Source organism: Crinia signifera, chromosome 5, assembly GCF_055691185.1.
Source record: "Crinia signifera chromosome 5, ASM5569118v1, whole genome shotgun sequence".
NCBI classification, from domain to species: domain Eukaryota; kingdom Metazoa; phylum Chordata; class Amphibia; order Anura; family Myobatrachidae; genus Crinia; species Crinia signifera.
In genome coordinates this window covers 316,978,022-316,998,353 of record NC_139221.1, presented here as the reverse complement: position 1 = coordinate 316,998,353, position 20,332 = coordinate 316,978,022, and the positions used below count along the sequence as shown (strand labels likewise).

Here is a 20,332-nt window from a genome sequence, read left to right as displayed (position 1 = left end):
GGGGCAAACGCAGGATTTTCAGAAGGGGGCTTCCAGAGGGGTGGAGCAAAGCACGGAGCGACACTTAGGTGACCCAGTATATGCCGGGTCAGTTAAAGTATTATAGATAGACCAAATGTATATAAATAATAATTATATATATATATATATATATATATATATATATATATATATATATATATATATATATATATATGTACATATATATACACACACACACATATACACACATATATATATATACAGGGGCATCAACAGCAGTGTAGACCCCTGGGCATAGCAATGTATTGGGGCCCCTACCAATCCTCCCGCGGTAGGGGTGGGAGAAGCTTTGATGTCCTGCGGGTGGTAGGGGGTATTATATCAACCACTCAGCATATAGGGTCTGGATCAGTAATTTCCACTAATTACCCCTTTACTGCACAGATGGTGGGAGATGAGGTGGGAGAAGGGGGCATTGGGCTGAATGAAGGGGCCCTGATACATAACTTCCAAGGTGGTAGAGGATGTTTAATATGCAGAGGGGGGGGGTGTATAGTGGAATGGGCTTATTATTCATAATTTTCTGGTGGGAGGACAGCTTGCTTGACTGCAGATATCTCCAGTTCCCGGAAATAGATTTCTTAGATTTTAATGGAATTAAAAACTGGAGAATCCCACCTACAAAATGGTACTGGGGACTGGGGGATCAGAGTTCAGGAGGCAGAGCAATCTGCCAACGAGTATATAAAACTACATACCAGGTGTGTGGAGCTGGAGCAGTAACCAGCTGCTGGAAGGCTGATATCTCTGGTTCTGGGAACATCAAAGGGGGAGAGTCCCAGCTTTTTGAATATACCCTCAGAAAAACTCTAAGACAGAACCTGAAATTTCTGACTGGGAAGAGCCATTAACAGGCTTGGATGGGGACCACTACTTTGAAGTCAGATATCTCCGGTTCCCAAGGGCCGATTTTTTAAATTCTTGTACCCATGAAAATAGGGGACCCTCAGCTTAGACTCCTCGGGGGGGTTTCTGGGTACTCAGAACCCCCCCCCCCCCCCCCCTGCATGCGCCACTGGAGCGTACTAACTATAGTGGGTGCCCAACTAACATATAAGTACCGTGAGAAGTGGAGGAGCTGTGGCAAGTGCTTTGTGGGTGTGGCCAGAGTCACATGGGTGTGAACACCTCCTTACACTACCAGCCCCAAAGCCACCCTAAATAACACAAATTGAAAAATGTTGTGAAAAAAATTGAAAATACTGTTTAATACCAGCTGTAGCTCAATCCGACCCATTGTTAGTCTTGCCCTGCTCCGCCCAGATGACCCCATTGGCTGGCCTCATCTTCTGCTCCTCTGTCCTGTTCCGCAAACCCATGTGCTCAGGGAGAGGTCAAGTTGCACCTGTGCAAACCACAGTTATGGCCATAACATACCTCCTCCTCTGCTTGTATGTAGCTACGTCAGTACCATCAAGGGGGTGGAGCAGGTACTTTTTACCTGGGCCTGGGGTTCCGCACCTCCCTCCTCCACTGCAGAGTCAGGGCAGTGGGAGTAGAGAGGACAGGCTGCTGCAGCACAGCACAATTTTTTTTACAGGGGTTTGGCCATGCCCCCAACCACTGACCGTGCCCCTCCCATTTGCCTTTAAACTGTGCACGACGGCGCTTTCGACAGTCCTGAGCTTGGTCGCTACTGCAAAAACTTGACACATTGCATGTATTTTACGGTTTATCTTCTCATGTTTACGTTTTACCGTTTTATGCCGTTTATTTATTACTGTTTTGTTTTTTAAATCCAACTTTTTTCAATCAAAATTTTCAAATCATTTTTCAGGATTATTTCTGCCTACTGCAAACTGTGTCGTGTCATTGTCTTTAATAATGATAATATTTCTTTTACATTTGAATCCATTTTTTTCATGATAATGTTTATATAACCTAAAAAAAAAAATGATTTGGATAGAATCCTCTTCCATTATAATTTAATCATTATTAATGTATTATTGGTTGGACATTTTTGATTGACACATGGCTCCCAAGATTGGTCCGTGACATACAGTATGTATGGGTGAATCGCAGCGCTGTGAAGGAGCGCTGGCTGCGACGGGACTCAGCAGCAGTGGTAGAATTTGAGAAAACAATTTAAAACACTGGTCGGCCCTCTGAGCTTCACCTCTATGGTCTGCCACCATTCCGGTCCCCACTCCACCACCACCAGCGCTCCGGTCCCCGATCCACCACCACCCGCACTTCGGCCCCGCTACTGGAACCCACCCCGGATTGCATTCAAGTGAACCCGCCCTGGATTCCATTCAATTGCTCATGCAATTCGATAAATATTATGTGCAGCGCACAATATTTTTTGATGTGACCGGTCAAAAATACAATCGAAGGATTTGATGCAATATCGCCTTAGTGTATGGGCTACATTAGGGACCTTTTTCTGGTTGATTCACAAGGCTGCGAATTTGCAACCTTGCGCGTTCACCAGACACCGCCCTGCAAATGCCGATACGCACGCCGCGTTCGTGCGCACGGGTTGCGAATGGATGTTTAACATCCATTCGCAGGCTGTGGGGGAACACCCATATCATCCGATGGTTGCTGACCATCGAATGATGTGAAAGGCACCCGCACATCTAAGGTTGCTCTGAGATGTTCGTGGGCATTCAGAAGGAAGTGGGCGGGCAGCTGACATCTGGTGACTGGGCACGTGGCCGCACGCACCTGGCATATGTACTTGCGCAGAAATGCAGCTGGGCATGCGCCAAACATCGGTCCACGTGGGAAAGTACGGTCTCTGCGAACGGACCAGAATAACCCCCCTAGATTTGTGTTAGGTGTGTTTAAACTCAAATCTAAATGGCAGTGTTAAAATAAATCTGCCTAATATATGTGAGCTACATGCAAAAGCAGACAGTATTTACCCTGTGCATAAACAATATTACCCACCCAAATCTAATGCTGGCCAAACATCTACAGATTGATTGTCAGATCTGGCTGGTTAGACCAAAATCCTGGTAATGGATGAAAGCAAATGACAGTTGACAATTTGCTTTGAATTGCTGGAAAACTGCCAAAAACTGTCATTCAGATATTACCAGGTGTTTGTTCCAACCAGCCCAATCTGACAATCGATCTGTAGATGTATGGCCAGCTTTACTCTCTTTGCAAGTAACATCTGCCCCATACAGTGCTACATGGTTTTGCAGTTATGTCCTTTTTAGCTTTGCTAACAAAGCTGATTCAGAACCACAGATAAGTAAATAACAATAACTATTATTTCTGTCTTGTACAGAGTACCAGCTGGATTCTCAGCCCCTGCTGGCATGTGAGCTTGCCCGGGAAAAGGCCGTTACTGCTGGAGAGAGCTACGTCCCCCAGTGCTCGGAGGACGGGTTATACAGGTGATGATGGCAGAGAAGTACCATGTAGCAAGTCACAATCTCCTGGTTGCTGCTTGTGATTGGTGCTTCTGCTAATGACATTTGCAGTGTTAGAAATGTGGATTGTACTATGGCATTTTTTAATCTTTAAATCTTGAACTGAATCTGTTCATTAAACTTGTGTAATGCCAATTATATGATTATTATTACATTGTAACATCAGGTTCCTAGGTAAGTATCGCTGTGACTGCAATGTTCCGTTATCATCAATTCCTTGAATTCTTCAGTGAGAAACACATTTCAGGGAATCGGTGTCAGCCGCCAGAATACAGAGTTCTTCCTATTGTCTCTGACCTTGATGGCTAACCTTGACACTCCAGACGTTTTTTTAAACTACACATCCCAGCATGCTCTGCTTCAGTTTTGCTACTTTGGCCATGCTAAATCTGATGCAGAGCATGCTGGGATGTGTAGTTCAACAACAGCTGGAGTGTCAAGGTTAGCCATCAAGGGTCTATGACATGATGTCTGGGTAAATATAGGGGGGAGGGGGTGGGTGTACTGCCACAAATTAGTCTTTTTGTATCTCCAGACCCTGCTGTCTACAATGCAATGCATCACATCAGTCATGCCTATGCAACAAATTCCAAATGCAATTTGACCTTGTGTGTATTTAATGTTATTTTATTGTGAACACTGGGCTGTCTACACCTTGTAGACAGCCCAGTGTTTACAACCTCCATATATTTATTAGATGGATTGTTTTCCATACCATTATAGCATTAGCCAAATCATTATGCTTGAAATGTAAATGATGAGAGATTCAGAAAGTGAGAGATTTGGTAAGAAATCTCCAGGGGTTTTTAAAGCGGCAATCATTTACACTGCTAAACCAGTGTGATTTTGCAGTGTAAATGATTGCTGCTTTAAAAAAAACCTGGGGATTTCTCAACAAATCTCTCACTTTCTGAATCTCTCATCCTATTACATTTCACCCCAGATACTCTAATTAAACAAATGATTATTATCAAAAATTCTTATTCTAATTCCTTATTATAACTCGGCAGCAGCAGCATGCTATGGGTCAGTGCACACCAGCACAGAAGAACCCTGTGTGATTATGGGCCTTATTCTAGTTCACTCTTTCTGACAAAAGCCTTCTTAAGGTGCCCATACACGTACTGATTACCCGGTACTTTTTGTGCTAAAATAGCAATGCATTGTGCATGCGATGCGATGCTATTTTAGCACAAAAAGTACCGGGTAATTGGTACGTGTATGGGCACCTTTAGATGGACAAAACCATGTGCACTGCAGGTGGGGCAGATGTAAAATGTGCAGAGAGAATTAGATTTGGGTAAGTTATTTTGTTTCTGTGCAGGGTAAATACTGACTGCTTTATTTTTACACTGCAATGTAGATCTCACTTTGAAGTAAAACCCACCCAAATCTAATTCTCTCTGCACATGTTACATCTGCTCCACCTGCAGTGCACATGGTTTTGTCCATCTAAGAAGGATTTTGACAGAAAGAGTGAACTAGAATAAGGCCCTATATGCTGTTGTCTATCTCTCCTGTCAGGGCTTCTCACAAGGGGGTATAAAGAGAATCATCAGCAGGGATTCCTGAGCAGGAGTGCCAACAGCTCTGCCGGGCTCCGGCAAAATTAGGGGGCATGGCCAGCTAGAGGGTCATGCCCTGTAAAAAAAAAAAAAAGTTAGCAGCGGCTGGCTGGCATTGTTATACACCCTTTCAGGGAGAGAGAGGACAAACTGCTGCTGCAGCTGCCTTTCTCTCCAGCTAAGCACAGCACAGACCAGCATGTGCTGTGCTGGGGGGGGGGGGGGGGGGGAGAGGCTGTACTGCAGTGGAAGCCTGTCCTCTCTCTGCCACTGCCGGCCATCTGCAACAAGGGAAGAGGTAGTGGCCCCTCCATCAGACCAGGGCCTGGGTAAAATGTGCCACCTTAGAGATTGAGGGTGCAGTGCAGGACAGTAGAAGATCTATGACTGAAACAGGAGCCTCCTGCAGGATGCGGGAGGGTAGGCAACAATGCATCACTAGTCATGTGACTGAAGTGCCCCGCCTTCCCGGAAAGGTTTCCCTTGTGTTAATATTCCAATCCTACTGTTTTGAAGGAACATCCAGTGTGCCAGGGACGGCGCCACCTGCTGGTGTGTGGGTGCTGATGGCACAGAGGTCCCGGGCAGCAGAGTAACAGGATCTCCAGCGATATGTAAGTATCTATTTGCTAACTAGGTACTTGTGTATATCACGGCGCCCATCGCATCGCAGACCATAAGGCATGCGATGGTATGCGATGCGATGTTCCGCGATGTCCCCCGATGTCATACAATTTTAAAATTGTATGGCATTGTATATGGCATACAATGCCATACAATGCGATGCGATTATAAATTGTATAAGCACCCTAATGGGGGCTTACAATGTTAAATGGATCCCCATGCCACCCCCACTATGAATGTGAACCCGAAGCGTGGCGAGCGCAGCGAGCCCGCGAGGGGCGGTGGTACACGTCCTCCAACCTTTTCATACCCCCACTATTCACGTCGGCGTGGAGTTGATTTTATATAGTGTGGTGAGCGCAGCGAGCCACCGAGCCCCAAGCATGGCGAGCGTAGCGAGCCCCGTGAGGGGTTGCGGAATACATGTAAAGTAATACACGTCCCCTCGCTACGCTCGCCACGCTTCGGGCACGGTGGCTCGCTGCGCTCACCACACTATATAAAATCAACTCCACGCCGACGTGAATAGTGGGGGTATGAAAAGGTCGGAGGACGCGTACCACCGCCCCTCGCGGGCTCGCTGCGCTCGCCACGCTTCTGGTTCACACTGGGGGTGGCGTGGGGGTGCATTAAACATTGTAAGCACCCATTACGGTGCTTAAAAACACCCATTAGGGTGCTTATACAATTTAAAATCGTATAGGGGGCTTAAATCGCATCGCATTGCTGTGCATCGGGTGTATGGCATGCGATGGCATGCGATGCGATGAAAAATCGTGTTCCGATATGCAATGGGCGCCGTGATAATACACAAGTACCAATAACTATATAGTGATAATAACAACAATATGTAATTAGCTCATTTTCAGATTGGTTCGTTAGTGTCATTAGTTTAAAACCAGGCTAGGAGCATGTGAGTACCTTCTCTTTTGTATGTACCATGGAGGCAGCCATTTTGTGGGTTGTGCTCCTAGGGCCTGATTGAAGTAAAGCAAAAAAAGCAAGTAACTGTGCACCTAGGCAAAACCATGCTGCACTGCAGAGAGATTAGATTTGGATGAGTAATGTTCAAACTAAAATCTAGACTGCAGTGTAATGATAAAGCGGTCTAACATGTGTGGGCTACATACAAAAGCAGCCAGTATGTACAGTGCACAGAAAAAATGGGCCCATGAATGACTATAGACTGACTTCTGAATCTATGATTAGTAAATGCTTATATGTATAGCAATCTCATGGTCTGTACCTGTGTCTATACTTTAGGTTTATCCTTTTGCCAGCTTACAAAGCAGCAAATCTTAGTGAGCGGATACATCAACAGCAGCGCCACATCCTTCATCCCGCGCTGCACCGATTCAGGGGATTTTGAGCCGGTACAATGTGAACGAGAACAGTGCTGGTGCGTAGACCACGAGGGGATGGAGATCTATGGGACGCGGCAGATGGGTGAACCAGCACAGTGTGAGTTATGCAGCTGCAAGCCTTACTACGTACATAGACCACCACAAGCCTTACTACGTACATAGACCACCACAAGCCTTACTACGTACATAGACCACCACAAGCCTTACTACGTACATAGACCACCACAAGCCTTACTACGTACATAGACCACCACAAGCCTTACTACGTACATAGACCACCCCAAGCCTTACTACGTACATAGACCACCACAAGCCTTACTACATACATAGACCACCACAAGCCTTACTACGTACATAGACCACCACAAGCCTTACTACGGACATAGACCACCACAAGCCTTACTACGTACATAGACCACCACAAGCCTTACTACGTACATAGACCACCACAAGCCTTACTACGTACATAGACCACCACAAGCCTTACTACGTACATAGACCACCACAAGCCTTACTGCGTACATAGACCACCACAAGCCTTACTACGTACATAGACCACCACAAGCCTTACTACGTACATAGACCACCACAAGCCTTACTACGTACATAGACCACCACAAGCCTTACTACGTACATAGACCACCACAAGCCTTACTACGTGCATAGACCACCACAAGCCTTACTACGTACATAGACCACCACATGCCTTACTACGTGCATAGACCACCACAAGCCTTACTACGTACATAGACCACCACATGCCTTACTACGTACATAGACCACCACATGCCTTACTACGTACATAGACCACCACAAGCCTTACTACGTACATAGACCACCACAAGCCTTACTACGTACATAGACCACCACAAGCCTTACTACGTGCATAGACCACCACAAGCCTTACTACGTGCATAGACCACCACAAGCCTTACTACGTGCATAGACCACCACAAGCCTTACTACGTGCATAGACCACCACAAGCCTTACTACGTGCATAGACCACCACAAGCCTTACTACGTACATAGACCACCACAAGCCTTACTACGTACATAGACCACCACAAGCCTTACTACGTACATAGACCACCACAAGCCTTACTACGTACATAGACCACCACATGCCTTACTACGTACATAGACCACCACATGCCTTACTACGTACACAGACCACCACAAGCCTTACTTCGTACATAGACCACCACAAGCCTTACTACGTACATAGACCACCAGAAGCCTTACTACGTACATAGACCACCAGAAGCCTTACTACGTACATAGACCACCACAAGCCTTACTACGTACATAGACCACCACAAGCCTTACTACGTACATAGACCACCACAAGCCTTACTACGTACATAGACCACCACAAGCCTTACTACGTACATAGACCACCACAAGCCTTACTACGTACATAGACCACCACAAGCCTTACTACGTACATAGACCACCACATGCCTTACTACGTACATAGACCACCACATGCCTTACTACGTACATAGACCACCACAAGCCTTACTTCGTACATAGACCACCACAAGCCTTACTACGTACATAGACCACCACAAGCCTTACTACGTACATAGACCACCACAAGCCTTACTACGTACATAGACCACCACAAGCCTTACTACGTACATAGACCACCACAAGCCTTACTACGTACATAGACCACCACAAGCCTTACTACGTACATAGACCACCACAAGCCTTACTACGTACATAGACCACCACAAGCCTTACTACGTACATAGACCACCACATGCCTTACTACGTACATAGACCACCACAAGCCTTACTACGTACATAGACCACCACAAGCCTTACTACGTACATAGACCACCACAAGCCTTACTACGTACATAGACCACCACAAGCCTTACTACGTACATAGACCACCACAAGCCTTACTACGTACATAGACCACCACAAGCCTTACTACGTACATAGACCACCACAAGCCTTACTACGTACATAGACCACCACAAGCCTTACTACGTACATAGACCACCACAAGCCTTACTACGTACATAGACCACCACAAGCCTTACTACGTACATAGACCACCACAAGCCTTACTACGTACATAGACCACCACAAGCCTTACTACGTATAGACCACCACAAGCCTTACTACGTACATAGACCACCACAAGCCTTACTACGTACATAGACCACCACAAGCCTTACTACGTACATAGACCACCACAAGCCTTACAACGTACATAGACCGGAGTACCCGGAGGAAACCCACGCAATCACTGGGAGAGTATACAAACTCTGCACAGTTAGGGCCATGGCAATGACCTACAGTAAGTGCTGCCATATATCATATTATACAGTATATCATTGACATTGACCTACAGAATGGGACACAGTATCCACGCAGATGGGGCACCCTTTAATGAAGCATTTATCCTACGTAGCTTATACATCATCACTGATTATATACATTTCTAACACTGCATTTCCGTGTACTCCTGTGACATCTGTCCAGTGGTGGAATGCAGAAGTATGTCTGTATTGAGCACGTGGCAGTTAATCGTTATATTCCCATAATGGTTTCTTAGGCCCGCAGAGATGCGCAGTAAGAGGGCGCCGGATCCTGCACGATGTTGGTGAGAAGGTTCTTCCTCACTGCTCCAAGGATGGAGGGTTCCAGCCTGTCCAGTGCAAACTCGTCAACACAACGGACCAGATGGTTTTCGACGTTGTGTCAAGTTTCAGCAGGTAATTAATGTGGTCGTCTGGTACAAGTAGTAACAGATCACTGACTTAGGTCTATTGTGAGTTGTAGAATCAGGGCCCCATGTCCTATGAGAAGGACAGTTTATGCTAGAGTCAGAACCATCATTAATGTTCTACAGTAGCGATTTTCAACCTTTTTACTTTGCGGCACAGGGATCCCCACAGGGCAAAACACATTGACCCCTCAGGGGAAAAAAAAAACGTATTGGCCCCATATGAAAAACAATCACATTGGTCCCCACAGGTAACAAGAATAAAACACAATGGGACAGATGTATTAAGCCTTAACAAGAGATAAATGCAAGGGTGATAAGGAGAGATAAACGTCCAGCCAATCAGCTCCTAACTGCCATGTTACAGGATGGGTTTGAAAAAAGTCAGTAAGGAGCTGATTGGCTGGACGTTTATCTCTCTTTGGCCCTTATTCTGCTTGGTGCGGCCGGAGCCACATATGCGGCTCCGACCGTGCAGGCGAATCCCCGCCTTCCATACGGATCGCCACGGCCGTCCGTACGCGGACATGTGGCGGTCCGCATGAAAATGGCGGGGGATACGCCTCCACCATCTTGGAGCAGCCCCCTGCATTCGATGGTCACCGACCATCGAAGGCAGGGCCGCACGCTCCACCAGCTCCCGCATCCATAGACCTCACGGACACTTGTCCGTGTGAAAGCATGTATGGGGGCGGGCAGCTGACATCCGGCGATGTCAGATGCCCGCCCCCAACACATGCGTCACAGCCTCATTACCATGCGTACGCCCCGCGTTTGCATGGGAACGCCCATGAAACGCGGGGCGTATGCATAGGGAAATGAGGCTAAGTAGCCCCTCACGCCCCTATCCACCCCCTTTGCGGTGGTAAAAAAAATTGTGCGGCGATTTCGCCTGCACATGCGCAGAGTGCCCTCTGCACATGCGCAGAGCGAAAACATCGGCGGAACGGCCGCAAGCGGCCGTTACCGCTTAGATCGGAATAAGGGCCTTTATCACCCTTGCATTTATCTCTTGTTAAGGCTTAATACATCTGTCCCATTGGCCCTTTACATGAAAAGAAGAGACCAGTAAATAACAGTTGAACTGGTGGTGGCTGTAAACCAGTTTGGGCATCTCTAGATCTAGGGGAACACTTGAGAACAGTGGTTGAAAAACACTGTTCTAGAGTATGCAAAATAGATAGAAGTCTGTTATTTATTTCCAAGTTTAATAAGACGTCTGGTAACATTAGAGTCCGCTTGGAAAACTTTATGGGATTGTAAAGCTGGATTTATTATTGTGCAACCTGGAAATCAAATTGTGGTTTAAAGGAACTAAAGCAATCTTAACCCCTTCCCGACATTTGACGTATATATACGTCATGGCCGGGAAGTACTTCCCGACACATGACGTATATATACGTCATGACTTCAAACTGTCACTGCGTCTAGAGACGCAGTGACAGAGGGACGATGTCTGCTGTCCCTGACAGCAGACATGTCCCTGCATGCCCAGGGGGGGCTGCGATGCCGCCCCCCCGTCGGCGATCGCTGTGATTGGCTGTTCAGTGTGAACAGCCATTCACAGCGTTTTCTGTGTCACCGGCGAATAACGTTCGCCGGTGACACGGGATCGGAGGTGATTGGTGCTGTAAAGTACAGCACCAATCACCGCGGGGTGTAAGGGTGACACTGGTGTCACCCCACCTCACCCCGCCCGCCCCCAAAGGCCGTGATTGGTTCGTCGGACCGACGGACCAATCACAGCCATGGAGGGGGGTTTAAACTAACGGTGACTGCACTGCAGACGCCATTCCGGTCTGGAATTGCATGCAGTGCGGTCACCGTGCCCAGCTGCCGCCATATACTGACCAGAACCTTGCTAAATACTTACCTGATCACTGCCTGGATCTTGCTTCTTCTTGTGACATCCTGTGCTGTGTTGTGCTGTGTTGTGCTGCTGCGAGTTATTAGATAGAGAGATAGAGAGAGATAGAGAGAGATAGAGAGGCCTAGTGACAGAGAGTGCTATATTTTGTGCTGCTGCAGTGTAATAGAGTTATAGATAGAGAGAGATAGAGAGAGATAGAGAGAGAGAGATAGAGAGAGAGAGATAGAGAGAGATAGAGAGATAGTGACAGATTGTGCTATATATTTTTTATATAACTGACTGCTGCCCCCCCTTTTGTGCTGATCAGTATAAATTAACTGATCAGCAACTTTTTGGGGGCGCAGGGTTTTTTATATATATATATATATATATATATATATATATATATATATACCTGTCAGTGCTGCTGCTGCAGTGTCATAGAGTGATAGATAGTGAGAGATAGAGAGATAGAGAGAGATAGTGACAGAGAGTGATAGAGACTGCTATATTTTGTGTCTGCTGCCCCCCTTTTGTGCACCCCCAGCAACTTTTTGGGGGTGCAGGGGTTATTTTTCATATATATAACTGTCAGTGCTGCTGCTGCAGTGTCATAGAGTGATAGATAGTGAGAGATAGAGAGATAGAGAGAGATAGTGACAGAGAGTGATAGAGAGTGCTAAATTTTGTGTCTGCTGCCCCCGCCTTTTGTGCTGATCACTATATCTGAGGTGATCAGCAACTTTTTGGGGGTGCAGAGGTTTTTTTTTTTTATATATACCTGTCAGTTGCTGCCAGTTGCACTGTCAGTTGCACCAAAGGTTGTGCACCTGCTGCCCCTCACTGGTAATCAGTGTCGCATCACTGATCACCTTTTTTTTTTTGTGGGTGCTGTGGGGTCTTTTTTTAATTTTTTTTTTTACACACACTGTGATTTTGTGGGTGTCCTGTGGCCACTGTGCGCTGATCAGTGACGTACATCACTGATCAGCTTTTTCGGCACAGGGTTGATCTATTTTTTTTTTTTTTTGATCAAATTCCTGTTGCCTTTGAGCGCTGTTCAGTGACGGACTTTACTGACCAACATCTGTGCTCAATTTTTGATGCAGGACCTTTTTTTTTTTTTAACCCCTTCAATTTTTTTTTTTAACCCCTTCAATTTTTTTTTTTTTTTAACCCCTTCAATTTTTTTTTTTTGTATAAAGTATTTTTTTTTTCTGCACTACATACACACTACACACTACATACCCCCCCGGGTTGAAATAAAGTTTGTAACCCCCCCTACACTATACACGTGTTGAAACATTTCACTACCAGTAACACAAAAATAAAAATGGCATCCCAAATGTCATCCCAGTCATCCAGAAGAATGTATTCAGCGGAGGAGGCATATGCCATGCTTGCCTCTGACTCTGACACAGCCAGTGATGCAAGCGGGGAATTTGAAGGATTCGTCTTAAGCTCCTCTTCCTCCTCTGGTGATGAGGGACCCCCTCAAAGACGCCCCCGTAGAGCAGCTGAGACCCACCCCCCAATAATTGATCTCGTATGGACCCCACCACCAGACAATTTTGAGCCCCAGGTTCCTGAGTTTTTGGCCATGCCAGGAATCCAATTTGATTCCACAGGTCTCAGAGAAATTGACTTTTTCAAATTATTTTTCTCTGATGATTTTATAAATTTAATGGTGGACCAAACTAATTTATATGCCCAGCAGTTTATTGCTCAAAACCCCACGTCATCATTTGCTAGGTGGACCCCTGTAGATGCAGTAGAGATGATGACGTTTTGGGGTCTGGTGTTTCATATGGGCATAGTAAAAAAGCCAGAAATTAGGCAATATTGGAGTACAGATGTTCTGTACAGCACCCCATTTTACCGTATGGCCATGCCCCGGGCTCGATTTGAGACGATCCTTAAATTTTTGCATTACAACGATAATGCACAGTGCCCACCCAGAGATGATCCCACCTTTGACCGGCTATTCAAAGTCAGGCCGGTCATTGATCATTTCAGTGCCAAATTTGAAGAGATGTACATCCCAGATAAATTCATTTGCATAGACGAGTCCCTTATACATTTTAAAGGAAGGGTTAAATTCCGCCAGTACCTTCCCAGTAAGAGGGCAAGGTATGGCATAAAAATGTATAAGCTGTGTGAAAGCACCTCAGGGTACACTCACAGGTTTAGGGTATATGAAGGGAAGGATTCAAGAATTGAACCGCCAGAATGCCCCCCCTCCCTCGTAGGTGTTAGTGGAAAAATTGTCTGGGATTTAGTGCACCCCTTCCTGGATAAAGGTTATCACCTCTATGTGGATAACTTTTACACTAGCATCCCCCTGTTTAAGGCCCTTGGTTCAAGAGGTACAGCAGCTTGCGGTACTGTGCGCAAGAACCAAAGAGGCCTCCCAAAAACGCACATTGCCCAAGTAATGAGAAGGGGTGAAAGCAGGGGAATATGCACCGAAAATATGTTGTTGGTCAAATATAAGGACAAGAGGGATGTCCTTATACTGACAACAATTCACGGAGACAGTACCACCTCCGTCCCTGTACGAGGTACCAGTACCCACACCTCAAAACCTAATTGTATCCTGGATTACAATAGGTACATGGGCGGAGTGGATCTTTCAGATCAGGTACTGAAGCCGTACAGTGCCCTGCGGAAAACAAAAATCTGGTACAAGAAGCTGGCCGTGTATATCATCCAGATGGCACTGTATAACGCTTACGTGCTATTCCGTTCTACCGGCCAGAGGGGGACATTTATGCACTTTCAAGTATTTGGTATTTGGGAACCAGCAGGCAGAGGGCCCCAGTACTTCTAGTACTGGCCCCCGTATTGTACCAGGGCAGCATTTTCCGAACGAAATCCCCTCCACTGCAAGAAAGGGCAGGACACAAAAAAGGTGCAAAGTTTGCTATAAAAAGGGAATAAGAAAGGAAACTATTTTCCACTGTGAAACTTGCCCCGACAAACCCGGCCTATGTATAAAGGAGTGTTTTAAAATATACCACACATCTATGGATTATTAGGTTCATCATTTCACCGTGCTTCGGGGGTCTTGCTAATGCCACATAGCACCCACCAACATTCCACCAGAATCTGAGCTGCAAAATCCAAAAATCACTCCTTCCCTTCTGAGTCCTGCCATGCACCCAACTGGTATTTTTTGGTCACATATGAGGCATTGCCATACTCGGGAGAAATTGGGGCACAGATTTTGGGGTGCTTTTTCTTCTTCATACCTTCTGAAAATGAAAAATTTTGAGCCAGAACTGCATTTTTGTGTAAAAAAATGTAATTTTTCATTTTCACTGCCCAGTTGTACCACAATTGGTGAAACCCCTGGGGGTTTGAAATGTACACTATACCCCTAGATGAATTCCCTGAGGGGTGTAGTTTGCAAAATGGGGTCACTTGTGGGGGGGTTCCACTGTATTGGTGCTTTGGGGGTCTTGCTAATGCGACATAGCACCCACCAAAATTCCACCAGAATTTGTGCTGCAAAATCCAAATATCACTCCTTCCCTTCTGAGTCCTGCCACTTTTTGGTCACACATGAGGCATTGCCGTACTCGGGAGAAATTGGGGCACAGATTTTGGGGTGCTTTTTCTCCTTCATACCTTCTGAAAATGAAAAATTTTGAGCCAGAACTGCATTTTTGTGTAAAAAAATTTAATTTTTAATTTTCACTGCCCAGTTGTATCAAAATTGGTGAAACCCCTGGGGGTTTGAAATGTACACTATACCCCTAGATGAATTCCCTGAGGGGTGTAGTTTGCAAAATGGGGTCACTTGTGGGGTGGTTCCACTGTATTGGTGCTTTGGGGGTCTTGCTAATGCGACATAGCACCCACCAACATTCCACCAGAATTTGTGCTGCAAAATCCAAATATCACTCCTTCCCTTCTGAGTCCTGCCACTTTTTGGTCACACATGAGGCATTGCCGTACTCGGGAGAAATTGGGGCACAGATTTTGGGGTGCTTTTTCTCCTTCATACCTTCTGAAAATAAAAAAATTTGAGCCAGAACTGCATTTTTGTGTAAAAAAATGTAATTTTTCATTTTTACTGCCCAGTTGTATCAAAATTGGTGAAACCCCTGGGGGTTTGAAATGTACACTATACCCCTAGATGAATTCCCTGAGGGGTGTAGTTTGCAAAATGGGGTCACTTGTGGGGGGGTTCCACTGTATTGGTGCTTGGGGGGTCTTGCTAATGCGACATAGCACCCACCAAAATTCCACCAGAATCTGAGCTGCAAAATCCAAAAATCACTCCTTCCCTTCTGAGTCCTGCCATGCACCCAAATGGTATTTTTTGGTCACATCTGAGGCATTGCTGTACTCGGGAGAAATTGGGGCACAGATTTTGGGTTGCTTTTTCTCCTTCATACCTTCTGAAAATGAAAAATTTTGAGCCAGAACTGCATTTTTGTGTAAAAAAATTTAATTTTTCATTTTCACTGCCCAGTTGTATCAAAATTGGTGAAACCCCTGGGGGTTTGAAATGTACACTATACCCCTAGATGAATTCCCTGAGGGGTGTAGTTTGCAAAATGGGGTCACTTGTGGGGGGGTTCCACTGTATTGGTGCTTGGGGGGTCTTGCTAATGCGACATAGCACCCACCAAAATTCCACCAGAATCTGAGCTGCAAAATCCAAAAATCACTCCTTCCCTTCTGAGTCCTGCCATGCACCCAAATGGTATTTTTTGGTCACATGTGAGGCATTGCCGTACTCGGGAGAAATTGGGGCACAGATTTTGGGGTGCTTTTTCTCCTTCATACCTTCTGAAAATGAAAGATTTTGAGCCAGAACTGCATTTTTGTGTAAAAAAATGTAATTTTTCATTTTCACTGCCCAGTTGTATCAAAATTGGTGAAACCCCTGGGGGTTTGAAATGTACACTATACCCCTAGATGAATTCCCTGAGGGGTGTAGTTTGCAAAATGGGGTCACTTGTGGGGGGGTTCCACTGTATTGGTGCTTGGGGGGTCTTGCTAATGCGACATAGCACCCACCAAAATTCCACCAGAATCTGAGCTGCAAAATCCAAAAATCACTCCTTCCCTTCTGAGTCCTGCCATGCACCCAAATGGTATTTTTTGGTCACATGTGAGGCATTGCCGTACTCGGGAGAAATTGGGGCACAGATTTTGGGGTGCTTTGTCTCCTTCATTCCTTGTGAAAATGAAAAATTTTGAGCCAGAACTGCATTTTTGTGTAAAAAATGTAATTTTGCATTTGCACAGCCCAGTTGTATCAAAATTGGTGAAACCCCTGGGGGTTTGAAATGTACACTATACCCCTAGATGAATTCCCTGAGGGGTGTAGTTTGCAAAATGGGGTCACTTGTGGGGGGTTCCACTGTATTGGTGCTTGGGGGGTCTTGCTAATGCAACATAGCACCCACCAACATTCCACCAGAATCTGAGCTGCAAAATCCAAAAATCACTCCTTCCTTTCTGAGTCCTGCCATGCACCCAAATGGTATTTTTTGGTCACATGTGAGGCATTGCCGTACTCGGGAGAAATTGGGGCACAGATTTTTGGGTGCTTTTTCTCCTTCATACCTTCTGAAAATGAAAAATTTTGAGCCAGAACTGCATTTTTGTGTAAAAAATTTAATTTTTCATTTTCACTGCCCAGTTGTACCACAATTGGTGAAACCCCTGGGGGTTTGAAATGTACACTATACCCCTAGATGAATTCCCTGAGGGGTTTAGTTTGCAAAATGGGGTCACTTGTGGGGGGGGGGTTCCACTGTATTGGTGCTTGGGGGGTCTTGCTAATGCGACATAGCACCCACCAAAATTCCACCAGAATCTGAGCTGCAAAATCCAAAAATCACTCCTTCCCTTCTGAGTCCTGCCATGCACCCAAATGGTATTTTTTGGTCACATGTGAGGCATTGCCGTACTCGGGAGAAATTGGGGCACAGATTTTGGGGTGCTTTTTCTCCTTCATACCTTCTGAAAATGAAAAATTTTGAGCCAGAACTGCATTTTTGTGTAAAAAAATTTAATTTTTCGTTTTCACTGCCCAGTTGTATCAAAATTGGTGAAACCCCTGGGGGTTTGAAATGTACACTATACCCCTAGATGAATTCCCTGAGGGGTGTAGTTTGCAAAATGGGGTCACTTGTGGGGGGGTTCCACTGTATTGGTGCTTGGGGGGTCTTGCTAATGCGACATAGCACCCACCAAAATTCCACCAGAATCTGAGCTGCAAAATCCAAAAATCACTCCTTCCCTTCTGAGTCCTGCCATGCACCCAAATGGTATTTTTTGGTCACATGTGAGGCATTGCCGTACTCGGGAGAAATTGGGGCACAGATTTTGGGGTGCTTTGTCTCCTTCATTCCTTGTGAAAATGAAAAATTTTGAGCCAGAACTGCATTTTTGTGTAAAAAATGTAATTTTGCATTTGCACAGCCCAGTTGTATCAAAATTGGTGAAACCCCTGGGGGTTTGAAATGTACACTATACCCCTAGATGAATTCCCTGAGGGGTGTAGTTTGCAAAATGGGGTCACTTGTGGGGGGGTTCCACTGTATTGGTGCTTGGGGGGTCTTGCTAATGCAACATAGCACCCACCAACATTCCACCAGAATCTGAGCTGCAAAATCCAAAAATCACTCCTTCCTTTCTGAGTCCTGCCATGCACCCAAATGGTATTTTTTGGTCACATGTGAGGCATTGCCGTACTCGGGAGAAATTGGGGCACAGATTTTTGGGTGCTTTTTCTCCTTCATACCTTCTGAAAATGAAAAATTTTGAGCCAGAACTGCATTTTTGTGTAAAAAATTTAATTTTTCATTTTCACTGCCCAGTTGTACCACAATTGGTGAAACCCCTGGGGGTTTGAAATGTACACTATACCCCTAGATGAATTCCCTGAGGGGTGTAGTTTGCAAAATGGGGTCACTTGTGGGGGGGTTCCTAAATTTTAGCATCTTATGGTGCCTAGAAACCTACATGGTGCCTAAAAAATAATCTCATAAAAAGGAGGCTCCAAAATCAAGTAGGTGCTCCTTCTATTATGAAGCCTGTGGTTTGGTCAACGTGCACACTAGGGCCACATATAGGATATTTATGAAAACAAAAGAATTGGGGGAATCAATTTTTAGTCACATTTCTCTAGTAAAATGTACTGTGTTCCTTAGAAAAATTTATTAAAATTGCAAATCTGCAAAAAAAATGAAATTTTGAAATTTCACCTACACTTTGTTTTAATTCCTGTGAAACACCTAAAGGGTTAACAAACTTCCAAAATGCTGTTTTGAATACTGTGAGGGGTGAAGTTTTTGAAATGGTATAATTTATGGGGGTGTCTCACATACAAGTCCCTCAAAGTCACATCAGAACTGAACTGGTCCCTAAAAAAATCAGTGTTTGAAATTTTCTTGAAAATTTGAGAATTTGCTATTCATATTGTAAGCCTCCTAGTGTCCAAAAAAATTAAAAGGAAGTTGAAATAATGATGGAAACATAAAGTAGACATATGGTTTATGTTAGTTATTAACTATTTTGAGTGGTATGATTATTTGTCTCACAAGCAGAAAATTTAACATTTTGCAAATTGCTAAATTTTCCATTTTTTTACGACATTTTGGTATTTTTCACAAAAAAACACAGACTGTATCGACCCAAATTTACCACTAATTTAAAGTACAATGTGTCACGAAAAAACAGTCTCAAAATCACTGGGATAAGTAAAAGCAAAAAAAAGTTATCCACACTTAAGTGATACATGTCAGATTTGAAAAAAAGGGCTCTGTCAGGAACGCAAAAACTGGCTCTGTCAGGAAGGGGTTAAGAAACGGTTGACACCATGTTTTTTTTTAAGAAGTAGCTAAGAAGCAGACCAAATGCAAGAGCCTTTCTGGCTGGTGACCAATTAAACCATTAAGAGGCTTGAAGTGCAGTTAGTCCCCTTATCCTGAACATTTTTTAGGAATAAAAAAGATTAGTTTAGTTCTAAATGGGAGTTTTCAGTTCAATAGTTTCCTCGATTGAAATATCAAATAAGTCATTTATTTGAGTTTGGATGCGGCCTACAGATCTTACAAGTAAGCTTAAAAATATTGGTGCAATATTTAGAATTGTGGGTTGATTCATCATAATATTCCACACATGTTACCTCTCATGACGGAAAGGGTCACATTGTTAGAGTCACAAGGCGGAGCAAGGGGTGGTAATAATTAAGGAGGTTAACAAGTATATACACCATTGTATGAAGCATGCTTTTTGGATACATGTTTTTGGGACGTAGCATTCATTTGGGTTCAGACAAATTATTGTTATGGCCATTCTAGATGGATTCGGGGGCGGAGCCGCACGATGTACACAGAGTACCGTGCGGCTCAGCTGTTCGGTCTGGTTCGCGTTCTCGGTTTGTTTTTTTGCAAAGACCCCTTCCCTGGACTACGTCGCCCTGGGACAGGTGAGTATGGTTTCCTTCCACAGCTTCCTCCATGGATTTCGTCGGACCCGGACACCGACAGCGACGACGACATGGACAGCGACGGTCGACATGGAGCCAGAAGATGACACAGGACCAGAAGACCAGGACATCAGGACCAGGGCTACCTACGGGATGAAGATAGGTAAGTATTAGTATGTAAGGGCTTTGGATGTATTAAAGTTTTATTTTAAGTGTTTGTCAGTGTGTTTTATTTTATTATTTTTAATACTGTGGAACTACAAGTGCCAGCGGGCCCTTTAATGCCCTGTAGGCTGGGACTTG

General features: G+C 45.0%; 1 protein-coding gene across 2 annotated transcripts in view; it reads left to right on the top strand.

Annotated features, from left to right (window-relative positions):
- The window catches only part of TG (thyroglobulin), a 178,598-nt gene that overhangs the window by 2,187 nt on the left and 156,079 nt on the right, over positions 1-20,332 (top strand). For both annotated transcript variants that reach the window (XM_083144855.1, XM_083144854.1), the window contains exons 2-5: positions 3,284-3,392; positions 5,510-5,607; positions 6,881-7,078; positions 9,555-9,714. In XM_083144855.1, the coding sequence (XP_083000981.1) occupies positions 3,284-3,392; positions 5,510-5,607; positions 6,881-7,078; positions 9,555-9,714 (565 nt within the window). The remainder of the gene's footprint in view (positions 1-3,283; positions 3,393-5,509; positions 5,608-6,880; positions 7,079-9,554; positions 9,715-20,332) is intronic.